Raw genomic sequence first — 22993 nt, 5'->3', positions numbered from 1 at the left:
TTTCGAAGACGATGAGGGGAGTTCTCCCCGGTGACCTGGACGATATTTACCCCTCAACCAACATCACTAAAACAGATAATCTGATCATTTATTTCATTTCTATTTATGGGATCTTGCTGTGCACAAATTGGCTGCCATGTTTCCTACATTACACCAGTGACTATACTTCAGAAAGTACTTCATTGGCTGTAAAGCGCTTTGGGACGTCCTGAGGTCGTGAAAGGTGTGATATAAACGCAAGCTTTCTCTTTTCTTTTTGAGATTGAGGCAAGTTCACAAGATGAATGAGGAGCCAGCGTCCTGAGGCATTAGTCCACATTGTTATTTGGTGTTATTAGTTGCAGTGAGTTGTCTAAGGAACTGAAGAGGGGTAAATTGGCCATCCAGACATTGCAGAAACATCTTATGATTCAAGGGCAGGGATGGGCCTATTTAAAATGTGATTGCAGAAATACCAGCTGTGGAACGAAATGGGCTTTTTATTGTAAAATAACTCTTTGTAGTAATGTCGCAGGGAACAATCGAGAGGGATCAAGGTTTGGTGTGGAGGCTGCACAAGAGTTTTTTGTCTACAGGAAACAGGGTGTGTACAGCAATTTGTTCAGCAGTCAACCAGAGAGAAAATTGCTGTTCTGTACGTAGTCTCTCAAGCATTACATTACAAGAGGGTTGTTGGGGGGTCATAGAATCCTGGATTTGAAGTGAGCTCAGGGAGCAGGCTTACTGGCCTTTAGTTACGCAAGTTCATTGAATGCCGGTTTCCATGCCAACCATTTGTCAGCTTGGCTCAGTCGATAGCACGCTTCCCTCCGGGCCTGAGGGCTGTGGTTTTTCTCCCCACTCCAAGACTTGCGCACACAATCTAGGCCGACCCTCTCATGCGGTACTGGGGCTGGGGGGGTGGGGTGCGACACTGCCGGAGGCGCTAATCTTTGGGTGGGGCGTTAGACCGACGCCCTCTCCGTTTGTTCATGTGGATGTTGACGATCTGAAGGCACTATTTTAAAAAGAGCAGCGAGATTCCCCCCCCTCAAACAACACCACCAGAAAACAGATGAACCGGTCGTTCATCTCATTGCTGTTTGTGGGATCTTCCTGTTTGCAAAATGGCTGCCGCGTTTGTCCACATGACAGTAATTCATTGTACATGAAGCGCTTGACATGGATTAAAATCTTTTTTACCTAGTCAACTAAAACTAAATTGGATTACTACCAGCCAAGAAATTAAGGAAAAGAAAGAAAGAGCTTGCATTTATATAGCGCCTTTCACAACCTCAGGGCGTCCCAAAGCGTTTTACAGTCAATTAAGTACTTCTGAAGTGTAGTCACTGTAGTTAATATAGGAAATTGGAGTAAGTTATTATTCCAGCCTGCTCATTAATTTTAATTTTTAATTTTGGGGGTTGAATTTTTGTACTTAGCAACATGAAGCACATCAGTGATGGGGACTAGGCCACTTTTGACAGTGTCAGCAGCTGGTACTCTCCAGCTGGCTATAGCACGAGCTGGACATAGAGCAAATCTCATGGGCCTAGAAATTGGCTGGCCAGCGCAAGCTGGGCCCAGAATCCCTGTGCCAGAATGGGTAGGCCTGAGGCCCACCTGATATTGGGCCTCAGGCCTCATTTAAATGAGACCGCTGAGGTACATGTGAATCCTGAGCGTCCCCAGGCTGATCGCCGGTGAAGATTTTTGGGCCTAGGGACCTCTCCCCACTCCCTCCCAATCGCCCCCTCCCTCCCAATCACTGCACCCCTCTCCCGATCGCCCAATCCCTCCCTCTCGATTGCCCCCTCCATCCTGAGCGATGTTCCCCCTCTCTCCCGCTCGCCCCCTCCCTCCCAATCACTCCCTCCCTCTCCTGATCGTCCCCTCCCTCCCTCATTCTCCCCCTCTCTCCCGCTCACCCCCTCCCTCCCAATCACTCCCTCCCTCTCCTGATCGTCCCCTCCCTCCCTCATTCTCCCCCTCTCTCCCGATCACCCCCTCCCTCCCAATCACTCCCTCCCTCTCCCAATTGCTCCCTTCATCCCTCAATTGCCCCCTCCCTCCCGATCGCCCCCCTATCCCGATCGCCCCCTCCCTCCCGATCACCCTCCTCCCTAATCACTCCCTCCCTCTCCTGATCGCCCCTTCCCTCTCGATCACTCCCTCCTTCTCCCAGGAACTACCTGGTCTCAAGGTAGAGGCTATAAAAAGGGGAGTGGGTGGGGAAGAAATTGTCTCCAGAGGTGTGATTATTGTTGCCGATGTTATTGTCGGGATGCCGAGCAGCTTTTATTCTGTCTCATATTTGAACAGAGATTTGAGGCCATTCAAAATAAAAGTGAAAATGGTGGAAAGCTGAATTTGATATGAGAATGTTAAATATACAGTCAAAAAACATGTGGTAATCATTTCAGCCCTTATAAGTTAAAAATAAGGCCAGTGGCAAACTAGCTTTATTAAATCTTTTTCTCCCATGGCAGTTGTAAAGTAAAATTCTTGTTTAATGAACTTTGGAAAGACTTGCATTTAATATTTCACATCCTCAGGCTGTCCCAAAGTGAACCAATGAATTAGCTTAGAAGTGTTGTTTTGTAAGAAAACATTGCAGCCTACAAAATAACTGGGCATGTATCATGGCTCCTTCATCGTTGCTGTGTTAAAATCCTGGAACTCCCTACTTTAGGCGCTATATAAATGAAAGTCTTTCTTTCTTTCATTCTTCAGTATGGGAGCATCCTCCCCGCTCTGACTGCAGCGGTTCAACAAGGAGGGTCAATGCCATCTTCTCAAGGGCAACTAGGGTGGGCAATAAATGCCGGCCTTGCTGAGGGAGAGAGGCAGCAACTGGGAGAGGGAGGGAGAGAGGGGGCGATCGGGAGTGGGAGGGAGGGGGCGATCGGGAGAGGGAGGGAGGGGGCGATCGGGAGAGGGAGGGAGGGGGCGATCGGGAGAGGGAGGGAGGGGGCGATCGGGAGAGGGAGGGAGGGGGCGATCGGGAGAGGGAGGGAGGGGGCGATCGGGAGAGGGAGGGAGGGGGCGATCGGGAGAGGGAGGGAGGGGGTGATTGGGAGAGGGAGGGAGGGGGTGATTGGGAGAGGGAGGGAGGGGGCGATCGGGAGTGGGAGGGAGGGGGCGATCGGGAGTGGGAGGGAGGGGGCGATCGGGAGAGGGAGGGAGGGGGCGATCGGGAGAGGGAGGGAGGGGGCGATCGGGAGAGGGAGGGAGGGGGCGATCGGGAGAGGGAGGGAGGGGGCGATCGGGAGAGGGAGGGAGGGGGCGATCGGGAGAGGGAGGGAGGGAGGGGGCAATCGGGAGAGGGAGGGAGGGGGCGATCGGGAGAGGGAGGGAGGGGGCGATCGGGAGAGGGAGGGAGGGGGCGATCGGGAGAGGGAGGGAGGGGGCGATCGGGAGAGGGAGGGAGGGGGCGATCGGGAGAGGGAGGGAGGCGGCGATCGGGAGAGGGAGGGAGGGGGCGATCGGGAGAGGGAGGGAGGGGGCGATCGGGAGAGGGAGGGAGGCGGCGATCGGGAGAGGGAGGGAGGGGGCGATCGGGAGTGGGAGGGAGGGGGCGATCGGGAGAGGGAGGGAGGGGGCGATCGGGAGAGGGAGGGAGGGGGCGATCGGGAGAGGGAGGGAGGGGGCGATCGGGAGAGGGAGGGAGGGGGCGATCGGGAGAGGGAGGGAGGGGGCGATCGGGAGAGGGAGGGAGGGGGCGATCGGGAGAGGGAGGGAGGGGGCGATCGGGAGAGGGAGGGAGGGGGCGATCGGGAGAGGGAGGGAGGGGGCGATCGGGAGAGGGAGGGAGGGGGCGATCGGGAGAGGGAGGGAGGGGGCGATCGGGAGAGGGAGGGAGGGGGCGATCGGGAGTGGGAGGGAGGGGGCGATCGGGAGAGGGAGGGAGGGGGCGATCGGGAGTGGGAGAGAGGCGGCGATCGGGAGAGGGAGGGAGGGGGCGATCGGGAGAGGGATGGAGGGGGCGATCGGGAGAGGGAGGGAGGGGGCGATCGGGAGAGGGAGGGAGGGGGCGATCGGGAGAGGGAGGGAGGGGGCGATCGGGAGAGGGATGGAGGGGGCGATCGGGAGAGGGAGGGAGGGGGCGATCGGGAGAGGGATGGAGGGGGCGATCGGGAGAGGGAGAGAGGCGGCGATCGGGAGAGGGAGGGAGGGGGCGATCGGGAGAGGGAGGGGGTGATCGGGAGAGGGAGGGAGGGGGCGATCGAGAGAGGGAGGGAGGGGGCGATCGGGAGAGGGAGGGAGAGAGGGAGGGAGGGGGCGATCGGGAGAGGGAGGGAGGGGGCGATCAGGAGAGGGAGGGAGGGGGCGATCGAGAGAGGGAGGGAGGGGGCGATCGGGAGAGGGAGGGAGGGGGCGATCGAGAGAGGGAGGGAGGGGGCGATCGGGAGAGGGAGGGAGGGGATGATCAGGAGAGGGAGGGAGGGGGTGATTGGGAGAGGGAGGGAGGGGGCGATCGGGAGAGGGAGGGAGGGGGCAATCAGGAGAGGGAGGGAGGGGGTGATCGGGAGAGGGAGGGAGGGGGCAATCAGGAGAGGGAGGGAAGGAGCGATCGAGAGAGGGAGGGAGGGGGCGATCGGGAGAGGGAGGGAGGGGGCGATCGGGAGAGGGAGGGAGGGGGCCATCGGGAGAAGGAGGGAGGGGGCGATCGGGAGAGGGAGGGAGGGGGCGATCGGGAGAGGGAGGGAGGGGGCCATCGGGAGAAGGAGGGAGGGGGCGATCGGGAGAGGGAGGGAGGGGGCGATCGGGAGAGGGAGGGAGGGAGTGACTGGGGGTAGGGGCAGTGACTGGAGGAGGGAGGGAGGGAGGGGGTGATCAGGAGAGGGAGGGAGACAATTACAAGGGAGGTGAGCAGTGGCCAGCAGCGGCCCCTGGCTTTAATGTGGGTCCAAAAGTTGGAGCCGGCTCCACATTCAGATAAGTAAAGCTTATCCTTTCGGTGGCAGCATGCAGCGGTCCCTTTAAAGGACAAAGGGCCTAACTCCTGGGCGCCTCTTCTCTGCCTTGACCAATATGGCGGGTGATGCGCCTCCGGCACGTAACGAGCGTTCCCGCCCCGCCTGCCATAATGGATGCTTAGGCATCCGTTTCATGCCTGAAAAACTAACGCGTGCCATCAAATTTCTAGGCTAACCTGTTTTATTTTAAAAAGACTATCACCAATGTTAAAATAGGGGAAGGAGCAATGTTGTACTCATAGATTGAGCCTAATTTCCAGCTTAATTGACTACTTCAGTCTCTTCATGTGCAGCTGATATGTTCGGCAAGTCGTTTTGAGTTGATAGTGAATTTGTCAACAAAACATTGCCTGGCTCTGGAATTTCCTGACATCTGGTGTGTACATGAATGCAGGAAGATGAACAATCATCAGCTGCCCAGGTCCAAAGCTGCCAAACAACTTCCTAGATTTAACAAACAACAACTGAACAGAAGAAAAACACTTTTACTCGTCAATTTAATGTTCTCCCCTCTTGGATAAAGCTGGGTGAAGAACCAAAGCGCACAGAGTAAGACACCACCAAGATTGAACAGGTCAGGAGAGTAGACTGTGGCTCAGTGGGTTGCATTCTTGCCTCTGAGTCAGAAAGTTGTGGGTTTAAGTCCCACTTTATGAGGCTTAAACCTGTAATCCAGGCTGATGCACCAGTACAGTACTGAGGGGGTGCTGTACTGTCAGAGGTGCTGTCTTTCAGATGAGATGTTAAACTGAGGCCTTACCTGCCCACTCAGGTGGATGTAAAAGACCCCAAGGCATTATTCAATTTATTGATTGGACAGTGTTGCCCAGAATGCTAACCACCTGTGGCTGATTGGGAATCCAGATGTGACTAATTGCTTTTCTAATCAGTAAGCGAGCAATAATCACTGTTATTGAGCATGTCGTCTTATTAATGGTAAAATGATAAACAGAGTGCTTTTTGATTGTTGTGGCTGCTTTACCTCCTTGGTTGCTGAATGATATTTGTTAAGTAAATATACACTCGTGAAGTACATTTACCTCGATTGTGTGAGGTGAATTCTAACAAAATTAGCACATGTGGATAAAACGGTGTCACTGTCGCCACTACTGTGGTGAGTCAGAGATTTCTGTTGCACAACACTAGTGTGAAGAAAGGCTTCTTGGCATCAGTCCTAAACCTGCTGTTCACAGCCCTGATCCTGTGCCCTCTTATCCTGCTGCCTCTGAGAATGTTGTTCTGGACTGACTTTCTCTATTCCATTGAGTATATCGTTGGCATCTGTCACTCCCGCTGACCGACCATACGAGGCAGCATTGGGCAGTCTATGAGGTGCACCAGATTAGTTCAAAATAAAATAAAGTGTAAAAACAAAGATCACACTGAATTTATTGTATCTAAACTATCCCTCGGAGGGATTTGTTTCTTCCATGGGCGGTTTCAGGGTCACGGAGAGAGTTCACAGCGGTTTCTCCTCTTGTGTGTTTTAGCTGTGGCGGCTCATCACTCTCAGGGGATTCAATAAATTGAGGGCCACAAAAAGGGTGCAGGGCCTATTGGAGGCAGGTTAATCAAAGAGGCAATTTAAAAATTATATGTTCACGGGATGCGGGCATCGCTGGCGAGGCCGGCATTTATTGCCCGTCCCCAGTTGCCCCTTGAGAAGGTGGTGATGGGCCTTCTTCCTGAACCGCTGCAGTCCGTGGGGTGAAGGTTCTCCCGCAGTGCTGTTGCGGAGGGAGTTCCAGGATATCGGCCCAAGTAATGCAAAGGAACGGGCGATAGATGTCGGAGTCGGGATGGTGCGTAACTTGGAGGAGAGCCTGGAGCTGATGGTGTTCCCATGACATTGCTGCTCTTGTTCTCGGTGGTGGAAATCACAGGGGAGAGAGGTGCTGTCAACCTAACATTGATCAATTTTTGCAGAGGGAAACAGAAACATTAACTCAGTTTCTCTCTCCACAGATGCTGCCTGACCGGCTGAGTGTTTCCAGCATTTTCTGTTTTTATTTCCCATTTCCAGTATCCACAGTATTTTGCTTTCGATCGATTGATCGATTTGTATTTGTCCCAATTCACGTTCTAATTTGATTGTGTCCGGCAAAACTTTGGTGCATGAACTTTGCTCCCTTCTATTGAAAATGCAGTGATTTGCAACGCGATGGGCTTAGTTGGTGAATGCACTGACCTGGTACTGAACCATTACAGACCAGGAAGGTGGCTGCTAGGTGCAGAGTTAGCTGATCTCAGCTGGGGTGGTGGTGCAGGCATCACGAGTGGTCCTGGTGACCCTTGCTGGGAAGTGTGAGTGTTTGAGTGTGTGTATTTGCGTGTGACAGGACCCAGCATCATCCCGTTCCCCCTCCCACAGTTGAATAACTCACTAGCTCTAAATGTCTTTTTCACTCAGGGGTCGCACACTCATCTCGTGAGTCATGAGGTTGTAGGTTCAATCCCCAATCTAGGACTAGGCGGACACTTCAGTGCAGCACTGAGGGAGTGCTGCACTGTTGGAGGTGCTCTCTTTCCAGATGAGACCTTAAATCAAGGCCCCATTTGTCCGCTCAGGTGGATGTATAAGATCCCATGGAACTATTTAAAGGAGTTCTCCTGACCAATCCTCATTTTCAACCAAAACAGATGGTCCAGTCCTTTATTTCACTTGCTCTTTCTAGGGCCTTGCTGTGTGTAAATTGGCTGTGGCATTTGCTTACAGAACAACAGTGACTTCACTTCAAAAGTAATGCATTGGCTGCGAAAACCTTTGAGGACATGAAAGACATAATATAAACACAAGTTGTTCCTTGTTTCTAACATTCAAACTCGGCTACCGCTTTACGATACCCATCAATGATGTGAAGTTGAACGACTCGTATTTAAAGTCAGTGGGCAGCACTCTCACCCCTGAGTCTGAAGGTCGCGGGTTCAAGTCCCACTCCAGAGACTTGAGCCCATAATCCAGGCCGACCACTCCCGGTGCCAGTACTGAGGGAGTGCTGCACTGTTGGAGGCGCCGTCTTTCGAATGAGACATTAAACCGAGGCCCTGTCTGCCCTCTCAGGTGGATGTAAAAGATCCCATGGTGCTATTTCGAAGAAGAGCGGGGGAGTTCTCCGCGGTGTCCTGGGCCAATATTTACCTCTCAACCAACATCACTAAAAAAAATTATCTGGCCATTATCACGTTGCCGTTTATGGGATCTTGCCTTGCACAAATTGGCTGCTGTGTTTACCCTCATTGCAACAGTGACAACACCTCAAAAGTACGTCATTGGCTGTGAAGTGCTTTGGGACGTCCTGAGGTCAAGAAAGGTGCTATATAAATGCAAGTTCTTTCTGACTCATATTTGTTTCTTCTTTCTTTCATGTAGGGGGGATTATCCTGTCCTTCTCTTTGTCCGTCGTAATTGGGATAGCAATCGGCACGTTCCTGTGGATCGTGTTCACCTGCCTGGCCCGCAGGAAGCAGGCCAGCGCTTCCATCTCGCAGGCCGCTTCCCGCCGCTCCCGAGCCTCGGCCCACAACATCATGCTGACCAGGACTGGCTTCTACCGCACCAACAGCTACGACAGGCACGGAGACAGCAACCTGGCGCTGGCCAGCACCCTGACCTTCCAGCGGCAGGGGTCCCAGGACCAAGCCGACAGCTACGGGAGGAAGCCCAGCTTCAGAGCCTCCACTTTCCACCCTTTCGTCCACGGGCCGTTCGGGGAGGAGCTCGGCGAGATGCAGTCCTCGGCCGCCTTGCTGCGCACGGACACCTCCTCCACGCTCAACTGCAGCCTGGGCCACCAGGAGCAGCATTGGTCGGAGAGCCGACACTATGACTGTCACTCATCTCAGACCCCGCCTCCCGCTTACGAGTTTGTGATGGAACCGACCAAAGAGACACTTGCATGACGCCTTGCTGGTCAATCTCGTCAGAGTGGCTCCAACACCTCAACAACTGGGGCTTAATGGAAATCCAGTTCTTGTAATTTAACAGTTATATTTTGGGAGGAGTTGGTTGGAAACTTACTGACTTTGTAAAAACACACAGCACAACAAGTATCTAAAAATCAGATGTGTAGTAATCCTAATATTTGCAGATAAAAGGAAGAAAGAACTTGCATTTATATAGCACCTTTCAAGAACCTCAGGATGTCCCAAAGTGCTTTACAGCCAATGAAGCATTTTTTTAAAAAAGTGTAGTCACTGTTGTAATGTAGGAAATGCGGCAGCCAATTTGCGCACAGCAAGATCCCACAAACAGCAATGAGATAATGACCAGATAATCTGATTTTAGTGATGTTGGTTGAGGGATAAAATATTGGCCAAGGCACCAGGGAGAACTCCCCTGCTCTTATACAAAATAGTGCTGTGGGATCTTTTACTCCCACCTGAGAGGGCAGCCGGGGCCTCAGTTTAACGTCTCATCTGAAAGACGGCACCTCCGACAGTGCAGCACTCCCTCAGTGCTGCACTGTACATCATAATAAATACTGATCAGTTCCACTGAGGGAATGGATGATGCAGTGGATATAAATACACTTGAAACCTGGGTCTGAATCCAGCCCAAGCTCTCCGAGGGGAAGCCTCCTTCTAATGGTTGTAAAGTTCTAACTGAGACAAGTGTGGGGCAGCCTCAATCCCATTCCCAATAGGTGTGAGCCTACAGCCTACAACTACTTATATTTCAGCACCACACGGGCAAGGATGGCTGGTGTGGAAAAGAGAAATGTCAGACTGCTGGAGTACTGGGCACCCTTCTATGTTTTGGGGTTATGGCAGACTGTTGGGTAGTGTAGAGGGAGAGAACCTGTAATACACCTGACCTGAGAGAGCCTGAAAGGGATAGATAACAGGAGCTTTACTCTACATTTAATCCTATATGATGGGTTAGATGCAGAGTATAGCTCCTTCTATATTGTTCTATTGAGTACGATGTATTGAGTGCTCAATAGAACAATATAGAAGGAGCTATACTCTGCATCTAACCCATCATACATTTGATTTAGGAGTGCTTGACAGGATAGTGTAGAGAAAGCTTAATCTGCGTCTAACCCATGATACTCCTAATTTGAGAGTGCTCAATGGAACAATACAGAAGGAGCTTCCTATCTAAACCATGGTACACCTGGCCCTGAGAGAATTTCACGGGATAGCGTAGAGGAAGCTCAATCTGCATCCAGCCCATGATACTCCTAACTTGGGAGTGCTCAATAGAGCACAATAAAAGAAGCCTTTAATCAGCATCTAATCCATGATACCACCCCCCCTCCACCCACCTGACCCTGAGAGCTCGGCAGGGCAGTGTAGAGAGAGCTTTACTCGGCATATAATCCATGTTATAACCGTAACCTCAGTATAATTGATCGGGTATTGTAGATAATTGATAAGGTTTTGTAGATCAAGCTTCATTCTTCATCTATCCCACGCTGACTGTAAATGGATAATGCTCATTGCTGTGGAAAAAATCTTCCACTCCTAGCATGGAAGCTCCTTGCTAAAAACCCCAACCAAAATTGAGAGAACAATAGAATATTAGATTTCTGTGGAACCATTGATAATATTTGACAAGTTTTAAAGCTCATGAGGAACGTCCCTCACCCTCAGGAAACACGAGTCAGCTTTTGTACTCAGTAAATGCCGTTGAGATCACACATCAAAGTCTGAGAAACCGTGTCCCTATAAATTGGATTGGCATTTTGCTCACTAACCTACAACAGCTGAAACAAGTGGAGCAGTGACAGGTGAATTATTGGTTTCATTAATGATCCCAGTTCTGAGTCAGTAATTTAACCTCAACCAATTAATCAGTTGATCGTGTAATCACCGCACTCCTTAAAGGGACCTTCTCTTCATGAAAAAGAATGAATTTGAATTTATATAGCGCCTTTCACGACCTCAGGACATCCCAAAGCGCTTCACAGCCAATGAGTTACTTTGGAAGTGTAGTCACTGTTGCAACATAGGAAATGCAGCAGCCAATTTATGCACAGCAAGGTCCCACAAACAGCAATGTGATAATGACCAGATAATCTATTTTTTTTAAGCAATATTGGTTGAGGGATAAATGTTGGGCAGAACTCCCCTGCTCTTCTTTGAAATAGTGGCCGTGGGATCTGTTGCAGCCACCTGAGAGGGCAGAGGGAGCCACAGTTTAACGTTTCATCCGAAAGGTGGCTCCTCCAACAGTGCAGCACTCCCTCAGTACTGCACTGGGGTGTCAACCTGAATTTTGTGCTAGAATTCTCTGGAGTGGGACTTGAACCCTCAAACTTCTGACTCAGAGACAAGAAATGCAACCCACTGAGCCATGGCTAAAAAAAGGGCATTAGGCAAACCTCTGAATGTGGATTGCATTGAAGCAGATCATAAAGATGTCACTGCAATATATGATCTCTCTGGCTGTTCTTGATCAGAAATTGCTTGCCGGTCATTCATTCCAGAAGGCAGCTCCTTAAATTAACTGGATACGGGGCAACCTGTCGGTAGACGCCACTTCTGGGATGGACTTGGTAGAGTTATAGACAGGCAGTGCTGTGATGCAAGTTTCAATTGGATTCATTTATGTGCAAGAGATTAATGTTTACCTGGTCATGGAGAGCAGGGGGTCTTGGAGCTTCCTGGATGGAATAAAGGCACCACCTGGTGTGATACTGAGCCTCACAGGTCACAGGGAGGTCCTATGTTTGATCCCGGATCCAGGGCAGCAGTTGAGTGCTATAATGGGCATCAGTGGTCCCAGGTTAGGGAGGGGGCAAATCGGTCAAGATTCTCACTCATGATCACTCTCTAGTGGCGCCGGCTGGTAATTGTTGATTTCTGGACGTTGGATGAGAGCAGGATCGAGCTCGGCTGCGGTCAAGTAATCTGTCTGACCCCGCACATGAAGAAGGGTCACTTAGCAGAGCTGTCGGAGAACTGCCAGTACCCCTGGAACCAAACCCCAGCATGATTCGGGGGTGGGGGGTAAAACTGAGGAGGGGGGTGTCTGGCAGGACTAGATGGTCCCACCTCATGGAGGTGACCCTTAAGATAAGTTTCACTGCAAGTTTTGAGCTTTTCAGAAACATTTTACCGTAGATGCAGGAGATAGTCTCCGAGATTATGGAGGGCATCTGGGGATTGGGACTTGCTTGTAACAAAGACAAACATTTGTGAAAATACTTTTTATTTAGGAGAATGTCCAATTAATCTTAGCTCAGAATTTACTGTGTTGCAAAATTTCCGTTTGTATCAAATCCCTGTCCGTTATTTTCTCGCAAGCTTTAACTTGTTTATTTTAATAGGTTTAGATAGGTGATTGACTCTGGTAAAATAGCAGATAAAGGGAATCCGACACACATGCGTTCGGTATTTGTATGATAATATTGTGTAGTGTAATATCCATGCTGTCAGGAACACACAGGTGAAAGTGTATACTGCTCAGTTATCACTGCATCCATCCTGTTTTAGAAAGGAGGTATTGTAGACTGATCAGTGTCTCCGCACCAGCCCTTGTTGCCATGTTTGTCATGCTTTACATTATCACTGGGCAGGAACTGCGTGATATCGTCGGGGGGATTGCACACACAGAATGGCCACTCCTGACCTGCCTTTAACCAACTATCTTAAAGCATGGAACACAGTAACAAGGAGCTACCTTGGAATCAATGATATCTCGCATTCTAATAATTCAACCTTAGCTTACCGACACATGCTGGGAAATGACCCCTGGGTCAGATACTTTTAATAAGTGTTCAGCTCACATACTGCGACACTGAAATAAACACTAGTATATAGTAATAAAGACACTCAAAGGTCAACAATAGTGTTATCACTGGAATATTAGCCATAAGCTACAAAAATAAAAACCCTTAGTACAGCCCTCCATGAAAATAGTTCCCCTCAAACACATTTTGCTTCAATGGAATTGGATTTCGAAGAGTTTTTTTTTTGCATCTCATATTTTAAGGAATGCTCCTCGATGTTGCAATATTGCATTTATTTTAATCATTAAAATGGTAGAAAATTATCCTGTTATTGTTGTGAATCATTCAATTGACTTTTTGTATCTTTATTTTTTGTTTGTGTAGATTCATTGCCATCATTTTCAGTAACATAAATACAATCCAGATTTTATTTTTGGTCAGCCGGGGTTTCTGCAGAGAACCATTACCAAAGTAAGAGTCTCCCAACCAAACTGCTGGCAAATCCACATAAAGGGAGGGGTTCTGTTTGTCCAATATGGTGTGCACACTCTTTCCCCACATGGAGCATAACCCACTTACCAAAACCTGGAGTACTTGGGCACAGATTTGCGAGAGCCAAACCAGGTGCGGATTTAATCTAGGTTTAGATGCTTGCAGGGAAAGCAGAATGGGTATGAATCATCATGTGAATGACTAAATACTTCAGGGCGATTTTTTTTCCGCGAGACATGCTAGCAGCGCTAAAATATCGATGCCAGAACGAAATGGGAGTTTGCTCCAATGTCGGCCTTGATTGACCTTCTAGGGGCAATTCCACAACCCCATGCTCCAATCAGGAAGCTGCATTGGCAGGGAGTGTGGGTCCAAGAATTAGGGCTACAGTATTGTACCCCTAAATCCAATCTGCTCACCTGCAAGTTTGGCTCTTCACTGGAAGCGTGCAATCACAGAATCACCCCATCTGTTATTTCTTTTAGATCCCCTGTATTTTTTTTTGCTGTTTCCACTTTTTGAGGCAGAATGTTAATACTGATCAAGGATGGGGAATACACTGTTCTAACTTTTGGCATTCGTGTTGCATTAAAGCACAACCAGATCGTGAAAATTGGCAATTTCACTCACCTTCCATGAGGAAAGATTGGATAGGCTGGGGTTGTTCTCTTTGGAACAGAGGAGGCCGTGGGGAGATTTGATTGAGGTGTACAAAATTATAACGGGACTAGATAGAGTGGATAGGAAGGACCTATTTCCCTTAGCAGAGGGGTCAGTGACCAGGGGGCAAAGATTTAAAGTGATTGGTAGAAGGATTAGAGGGGAGCTGAGGAGAATTTTTTTCACCCAGAGGGTGGTGGGGGTCTGGAACTCACTGCCTGAGAGGGTGGTAGAGGCAGAAACCCTCAACTCATTTAAAAAGTACCTGGATGTGCACCTGAAGTGCCGTGACCTACAGGGCCAAGGACCGAGTGCTGGAAAGTGGGATTAGGCTGGGTGGCTCATTTTCGGCCGGCACGGACACGATGGGCCGAGTAGCCTTCTTCCGTGCCGTAAATTTTCTATGGTTCTATGATTCGAATCACTCCTCCAAACCTCCATGATTTCCTCTAGCCATATGTCCCTGCCATCGATCTCCATTCCTTTGACAATTGGCTCTCTGCTCCATCACAACATCCACTCTTTGACTCTTCCTCAGGATGTCGGCATCGCTGGCAAGTCCGGCATTTATTGGCCATCCCTAGTTGCCCTGAGAAGGTGGTGGTAGTGCTTTGACACAAGTGAGTGGCTTACTAGGCCACTTCAGAGGGCAGTTAAGAGTCAACCACGCTGGTGTGGGACTGGAGTCACATATTGGCCCAGACTGGACAAGGATGGCAAGTTTCCTTCCCTAAAGGACATTAGTGAACCAGTTGGGTTTTTATGATAATTCGACAGCTTCGTGGTCACTTTGACTGACACCAGCTATTTATTTCCAGACTTTTTCTAAACTGAATTCAAATTTTCAAACTGCAATGTGGAATTTGACCTCATATTCTCTAGATTATTAGTCCAGTAACAGAACCACTGCAATACTGTACCCTGTTCCTTCAGCCATTGTGTTCCCACCTTCTGGAACTCCCTTCCTCAGCATCTTTCCCTTGTCACCCACTTCCTGCATCCAAAGGCTTCCTAAGGTGGCTTTTCTTTCATCCCCTCTCTTCACTCTCGTGGAAAGGGCAGGGGACATTAAAAAGGTAAATGAGAAAAGTAGCACAAAAGAACAGGTATCAGCAGCCCAAAAAATTGGAATCAGGTTTGAATGATATGTGCATGAATACACAAAGCATTAAAAACAAAGTTTGAGAGTTAGAAGCATTAATAACTATGGAAGGGTGTGGTGCAGTAGCAGCACAGGTTTGGACAGGACTGATAACTTAATATTCCTGGTTATAATATTTTCAGAATAGATAGAGAGGGGAAAAGGGTGGCAGCATCATTAATAACACATTCAACCACAGTGCTGGAACAAATCTGTAATGGCTGTCCTTGATTATCCCATGCATCTAGCTCATTAATTAGATCTTAAATTATGGATTTATAATCTATTAACTAATATTAGACTAACTGACATTAGACAGGAGTGGGAAGCTATAGTTATGAGGAGAGACTTGAGATACTGCGACTATTTTCACTCAAGCAGAGAAGGCCAAGAAGAGATTTAATGGAAGTTTTAAAAATTATGTAGGGTTTTGATAGGGTGAAGATACAGGACTTTGGGAAGAGAACAGAGAATTGGGATTAGTATTGAATTGCTCTAACAAAAAGTCAGCACAGGCCTGAAAGACCAATGGCCTACTTCTGTGTTGTAACCTTCAATGGTTCTTCCCGTTCTCCCTCCTGCTTGATAGCCTCTTCACTATCCACCAAGCACCCTGTAAAGTGCTCTGAGATCTCTCATTCTACATGAGGAATGATGTTACTTGCAATCTGAAAGATGTTACTTTTATCATTAATGCAGAGTAAAGCCCTCCCTTCTCTGTCACATCAATGTGCCTTACCCCAGCCCTGGAAAAACACTCCCCAATCCTGGCACAGGCACAATGGGCCGAATAGCCTCCTTCTGTGCTGTATCATTCTATGATTAGTTTGAATGCAGCCAGACTGATGGGATGAAGATCTCCTCTCACCGTTGGCTGTAAGGTGTTCCATGCAAAGTGTATCTGGGCAGTTTCAACCAAGTCTCTAGTATCCCAGGCCGATACTTATCCCTCAACCAACGTCAAAAATATTACCTGGTCATTACCTCATTGCTGTTTGTGGGACCTTGCTGTGTGCAATTTGGCTGCTGCGTTTCAAAAGTACTTCATTGGCTGTAAACGCTTTGGGACATCCTGAGATCTTGAAAGGCGCTATATAAATGCAAGGCTTTCTTTATGAACCCACAGAACAAGAGCATCCAATAATTAGCTGCAATGATTGGCAGTGTGAGAAATGGAAGTAGAAATACATGGGCCTACCTGAGAGTTGAGGGAGCTGTATCCTGCACCTTACCCATGTTATAACTGACCTGGGAGTGATCAACGGGGCAGTGTAGAGGGAACATTACCCTGCATGCAACCAATGCGTTGCTGGGATGATGTCAATAGGACCAGCGGGATCAGACAGATTGGCAATTTCCCAGCACTGGTGCCCTTCAACCGGCTGAACACAAAAATACACCGCGTAAATCAATCAAAAAAAAAGACGAAAGATGGAGATGAAAGTTGAACCTGAAAATCCTAAAAGGGTTTTGACTCAAGAAGCAAGGTCAGACTTCCTGTACAGGCTCCGCAATTTAATGCAATGCGCAATTCTGTTTCAACATTTAACAGCATGAAGCTCTAGACGTGCTCACCACTTGCCTTTCAGATGCCACTTAGGCTCATTGTGCAGGTTCTTCCATAGATATAGTGCTTCAGATTACAGCATTGAAATCCAATGAGAGAGAGAGGGGTCATGATGGCACTGATTTTAGCCCACCACTTTGCTGTCATTTGTTGCTTGGTAACCTGCAGAAGGGGTAATAAAGTCTACTGTAGAGTCCAACAGTTCCACATATATTCAGTTTTTATCTTTGCTTTTCCATCCACTGTTTAGTGACAGGTTCTCTTCTCATTCCACCCACCATTGTCCTGTGTACAGTGCCCTCCAGGTCAGACTACCCTCTGATCTCTGCACATGTTTGAGGGATACTCGTTTTTTGGTGGCCGAACCCGAGAGTTGCAATTAGCAATTTTCAATTTTCAAGCGACTGTTCGCGTGCCAAGTTTGGGGCCATTGCTTCGTTCTCAGTCAACGGGGCTGATGTTCGCTCTCGGCGGTGCTGGATCGGCCGCGCATTATTCACCCCACCCGTTATATGGCCCGCTCATTATATACCCCGCCCATTATATACCCTGCCATTACATACCCGCCCATTGTTCATCCCACCCATAATACGGCCCGCCCATTATTCATCCCGCCCATTATAGGGCCCGCCAATTATACAATCCCACCTGATTACCCTTCCCAATGAAGTTGATGGAAGGGAAGATCTAGTGAGGTGTATAATGGGTGGTCGATCTGCTACTGCCAGTTGTCCGCCACTGCCAAGAGTGAACATTAGAAACATAGGGACCATTCAGCCCCCTAAGCATTGCCTGCCATTCAATTGGATCATGACTAATCTCTACCTCAACCCCATTTTCCTGCAGGTACTACATGTCCATTGATATCCAACAAAAATCTGTTGACCTCAGTCTTGAAAGCTCCAGTTAACCCCCAGCATCCACAACCTTTTGGCATAGAGAATTCCAAATTTCTACTACCCTTTGTGTGAAAAAATGCTTCCTAACATCACCCCTGGTGTGGGGGTGTCAGTCTGTTGAAGTGAAGGAGGAGGTTTTTGGGTTAGGAACAAAGGAACAGGAGTAGGCCATTCAGCCCCTCGAGCCTTTTCCACCATTCAATTAGACCATGGCTGACTTGTATCTTAAATACATCTACCCACCTTGGTTCCATATCCTTTAAAATCCTTTGCCTAACAAAAATCTATCAATCTCAGTTTTGAAATTTCCAATTGACCCCCGGCCTCAAAAGCTTTTTGGGGGAGAGAGTTCCAGATTTCCATTACTCTTTGTGTGATGAAGTGCTTCCTGACATCACCCCTGAACGGCCTCGCTCTAATTTTAAGGTTATGCCCCCCTTGTTCTGGACTCCCCTCACCAGAGGAAATAGTTTTTCTGTATCTACCCTATCAAATTTTTTAACATTTTAAACACCTCGATCAGATCGCCCCTCAATTTCCTATAATGAAGGGAACACAAGCCAGGTTTATGCAACCTGTCTTTTTAATTTAACCCCCTAAGCCCTGGCATCATTGTGGTGAATTTAAAAGGATGGATTGCATGTGGGAAATGTATCACCAATTGGTGTGGGGGAGGGGGGAGTATTGGTTCGAGACAGCATTTTGAAAGGGAGCATTGGAAGGATGAACTAGATGGGCTAAGAGAAGGGTTTTTGATCAGAGTAAATAAGGAGAAATTGTTTCCACTGGCAGATAACTGGAGGACACAGGTTTAAGATAATGGGCAAAAGAAACAGGGGGGTGATGAGGAGAATTTTTTTTATGCAGGAAGTTGTTACGATCTGGAATGCGCTGCCTGAAAGGTGGAAGCAGATTCAATAATAACTTTCAAAAGGGAATTGGATAAATACTTGAAAAGAAAAAGAATGCAGGGCTATGGGGAAAGAGTGGGGGGAGTGGGACTAATTGGATAGCTCTTTCAAAGAGCCAGCACAGGCACGATGGGCCGAATGCCTCTTCATGTACTGTGAGATTCTATGAGTGACGTCCTTCATCTGTACTTACTGTTACCTTGGCAAATCACACTGAAATATTTCTGAGATATCATTCAAAAGCAAATCTTTCTTTACCAGAAGTGACATTATTACATCGTTTACCTACTGTTATGCAAATTAAAGTTTGACCTCAATGACTGACTTTGATAAGATTATTAAAGTTTTTTTTTAACATGTTCAGCAGTACGAGTTTTGTTTTCTAAGAATACACAAAATTGGGGAGAATTTTCCCTATGAGACAGCGATGCTTCGATTCGTTCTGCGCTGCGATTCCAAGAAAACGGAAGATCGGCCTAAAATGTAATTAGGAGGAAGACAAGAGAACAGTCATCAAATGATATTTAACTGATTGTTTTAATGGTTAGAAATTAATGGGCTTTAGCTAAATTAGTTATCACTGCGCCCATGAAATGCCCGCCATAATGTCAAATTTAGACCCCCTATTACAATATACTGTGAGGACACACATACAAAATTAACAGGTTACAGGTTAGAAAATATCTTTCCCCACAAAATAATGGAAAGGTGAACGGGCTCCCATCAACCGCAGCTGAAGCTGTGACAATTACTGATTTGAGAATGAGCTGGATAAATATACAGGATTTAAAATTTCACCGTGAGATGTTTTGAGGGAGAAAAGGACAGAAGGATGTGCTGATAGGGTGAGATGAAGTAGGGAGGGAGGAGGCTGGAGTGGAGCATAAGCACCAGCATGGACCGGTTGGGCCGAATGGCCTGTTTCTGTGCTGTACATTCGATATAATTCTATCAAGGCTCGCCGTCTATCTATCTGTAGGTGTCGCTACCGTGTACAAAACAAGTTAGTATCTCACAGACATAAAATGGGGCAAAGGACGAAGGATATCCACTGAACACTGAACACAGACTCCACCCAGACTGAAAGCTGCCCTTCATTCCCGTGTCAATTACCTTCCACGTGTCACTTTCGGGCAACAGCCCAAATGATACATTGCTGTGCACGCCTTGCACATCTATAGTGTGAATGAGCAGTGCTTGGAGCACTAGCGGGTTAGATGTGACCACAAAACAGAGGGTCTGAACAGGTCTGGAACTGGTCTCATTCTCAGCGCTTTTTAAAAGCAATCACTGTCTTTAGATAAAGGTGTGTGTTTACTTGTGTCTGTGTTTGTGGGTGATGGTCAGAGCTGGGTGAAGGACTCCTGCCCCCTGCGCCAACCCGCCCCCACCTCCTCCAGCCCAGGCAAGTTATTTTATTTTTGTAAAGGAGACGTTTCGCGCGGGTCCTATTTATTTTGCTTCTTTCTCTCTTTCAAATACTGTCCAGTGAGACTCGGTCAATGACGTTTGCCCCCACCATGTAATGCCTGAAGATCGCACAGGCATTCGTGGCAAAACGAATTAAATGGAATTAAAGAATTCGTCTGGATCCCTGGTTTAAATCAAACCTCGCAGAATGATGTGCATACTTCCCGTGTGTTGGAGGGTAATTAATTTATCTCCGCCTAAACAGACTGAGGCTGTGATGTTATCCGTTCTGTGAGCTGAATAATTTCTCCATCATCAGTTTCCTGATTAACTTTGACCGTGCGCAGACCGGCACCCAGTGATACAACGGACCCGGACCCTGACTTCTGGTAATGAATCTAACCGGCATATTCCCAGTCTTATTTGCTAAATTGACCTAATACTGGCTTTTTTCCTTAGGGAGTTAAAACTCCCTTCAGAAAGCTAGTCTCGCCTTGCAGCTTCTGTGAACAGTGAAAGCCCTGCCACTTGCAAACACGAGCAAAAATCACTTCCACATAGTTAAGGTTTACATTTTGAAAAGTTCTTACGTTAGAAAAAGTACAGTATTAACATAATGTAATGCCCATTTTTTTTAAAAAATGATTCTTCCTACAACTAGCTCAACTGTTGATTCCCTTTGTCCCGTCTATTCCAGTCCTTTGACTGTTGATTCCCACTGTTACATCGTCACAAACAACATTTCAGATTTCCAATTTTGGTTGTTATTTTCATAGTTATCATTCTTTCTATAAATCACCCAAATCCCATATACTCAAACTGTCTGTTTCTTCTTCCCCCCCACCCCCCCCCCCCCCCTCTCCCTAGGACAACGCGACACGCAGATGGACTTTTCACCAGTGGGTACAGCAAACTCCTGGGCCAGTTATCTGCCAAAATCACTGATAGGAAAAAGAGTCAGGTATGTGGACACCTGGGCTCAGCGAGTTGAGGGGGAGGGTGACACCTGGGCTCAGGGAGTGGGGGGGGTGACACCTGGGCTCAGGGAGTGGGGGGGGTGACACCTGGGCTCAGGGAGTGGGGGGGGTGACACCTGGGCTCAGGGAGTGGGGGGGGTGACACCTGGGCTCAGGGAGTGGGGGGGGTGACACCTGGGCTCAGGGAGTGGGGGGGGTGACACCTGGGCTCAGGGAGTGGGGGGGTGACACCTAGGCTCAGGGAGTTGGGGGGGGTGACACCTGGGCTCAGGGAGTTGAGGGGGAGGGTGACACCTGGGCTCAGGGAGTGGGGGGGTGACACCTGGGCTCAGGGAGTGGGGGGGTGACACCTGGGCTCAGGGAGTGGGGGGGTGACACCTGGGCTCAGGGAGTGGGGGGGTGACACCTGGGCTCAGGGAGTTGAGAGGGAGGGTGACACCTGGGCTCAGGGAGTGGGGGGGTGACACCTGGGCTCAGGGAGTGGGGGGGGTGACACCTGGGCTCAGGGAGTGGGGAGGGGGGTGACACCTGGGCTCAGGGAGTTGAGGGGGAGGGTGACACCTGGGCTCAGGGAGTGGGGGGGTGACACCTGGGCTCAGGGAGTTGAGGGGGAGGGTGACACCTGGGCTCAGGGAGTGGGGGGGTGACACCTGGGCTCAGGGAGTTGGGGGGGGGTGACACCTGGGCTCAGGGAGTGGGGAGGGGGGTGACACCTGGGCTCAGGGAGTGGGGGGGTGACACCTGGGCTCAGGGAATGGGGAGGGGGGGTGACACCTGGGCTCAGGGAGTGGGGAGGGGGGTGACACCTGGGCTCGGAGTGGGGAGGGGGGTGACACCTGGGCTCAGGGAGTGGGGAGGGGGGTGACACCTGGGCTCAGGGAGTGGGGAGGGGGGGGGGTGACACCTGGGCTCAGCGAGTTGAGGGGGTGACACCTGGGCTCAGGGAGTTGGGGGGGGTGACACCTAGGCTCAGGGAGTTGGGGGGGGTGACACCTGGGCTCAGGGAGTGGGGAGGGGGGGGTGACACCTGGGCTCAGGGGGTTGGGAGGGGGGTGACACCTGGGCTCAGGGAGTGGGGAGGGGGGGTGACACCTGGGCTCAGGGGGTTGGGAGGGGGGTGACACCTGGGCTCAGGGAGTGGGGAGGGGAGTGACACCTGAGCTCAGGGGATTGGGAGGGGGTGACACCTGGGCTCAGGGAGTGGGGAGGGGGGGGTGACACCTGGGCTCAGGGGGTTGGGAAGGGAGTGACACCTGAGCTCAGGGGATTGGGAGGGGGGTGACACCTGAGCTCAGGGGATTGGGAGGGGGGTGACACCTGAGCTCAGGGGATTGGGGGGGGTGACACCTGGGCTCAGGGAGTGGGGGGGTGACACCTGGGCTCAGGGAGTTGGGGGGGGTGACACCTAGGCTCAGGGAGTTGGGGGGGGTGACACCTGGGCTCAGGGGGTTGGGGGGGGGGAACATCTACTCCAGTCCTTTGTTGATTTTATTGTCCTCAGTCTTAATGTCTGGAGAAAGTTGCCGTTAACCAAGTGAATGGTAATGGTGCGATTTTTTTAATAAACTGCAACAAAGAATGAACATACATTGATATGAAGCCTCGTCTCGTCCTTAGGGTGGTCTAAAAGCCAATTAATTATTTTTTAAACGTAATCCTGTTGCCATGGAGGCAAAGGATCAGCCAATTTGGACAAAACAAGATCCCACAAACAGCAAATGAAAGAATGAGCTGATGATCTGTTTTTTGGTGGTGTCAGTTGGAGGAGGAATGCTGGCCCAGGACACTGGGGAGAACTCCCCTGCTCATTTTCCAATAGTGCCTTGGGATCCTGAATAGGCAGATGGGGCCTCACTTTAAAATCTCATCCAAAAAAATGACATCTCACATGCACAGTGGAACAATGATATCTCCCCCAGTGCTGCAGTGAAGTGTCAGCCTGGATTGTGTGCTCATGTGTCTGGAATGGGGGGGTGGGGGGGTGAACCCATTAACTGTTCGTTGAGAAATGATAGTGGTACTAACTGAGCTAAGCCAACAGGAAGTAATAATGAGGTTGGGGAAAGGCATGTGAGAGAACGAGAGAGATATGTGTCTCTGAATGGGTACAAGGTTAAATAGGAGTATCTAAGTGTGAAGATGGATAAATGAGCCTATATATGTGTGAGTGTGAGCAATCGTGTTAAGTATGTGTGTAGTAGACAGTAGGTACATGTATGCATAGGAAATGTGTGTCTGTATAGTGATTTTTTTTTCACCTGAGTGTGAGCAGGGGTGCTTGAGTGTGAATGTGTGTGTGCAA

The 22993-nt window shown here is 49.3% G+C and overlaps 1 protein-coding gene across 3 annotated transcripts in view; it reads left to right on the top strand.

Moving 5' to 3' along the window:
- The window catches only part of vip (vasoactive intestinal peptide), a 39079-nt gene that overhangs the window by 2245 nt on the left and 13841 nt on the right, over window positions 1-22993 (top strand). The window contains exons 1-2 of one of the 3 annotated variants that reach the window (XM_067988545.1): window positions 20032-20103; window positions 20582-20675. Coding sequence is in view for 1 of the 3 variants with exons in the window: in XM_067988543.1 (XP_067844644.1) it covers window positions 8329-8858 (530 nt within the window). In the remaining 2 variants the exon portion in view is untranslated. Of the gene's footprint in view, window positions 1-8328; window positions 12958-20031; window positions 20104-20581; window positions 20676-22993 lie in introns of those variants that run through there. The other 2 variants (XM_067988544.1, XM_067988543.1) reach the window with 2 other exon arrangements.

The sequence above is a fragment of the Heptranchias perlo genome, chromosome 8, assembly GCF_035084215.1.
Source record: "Heptranchias perlo isolate sHepPer1 chromosome 8, sHepPer1.hap1, whole genome shotgun sequence".
NCBI classification, from domain to species: domain Eukaryota; kingdom Metazoa; phylum Chordata; class Chondrichthyes; order Hexanchiformes; family Hexanchidae; genus Heptranchias; species Heptranchias perlo.
This window is presented reverse-complemented; position numbering and strand designations above follow the sequence as displayed.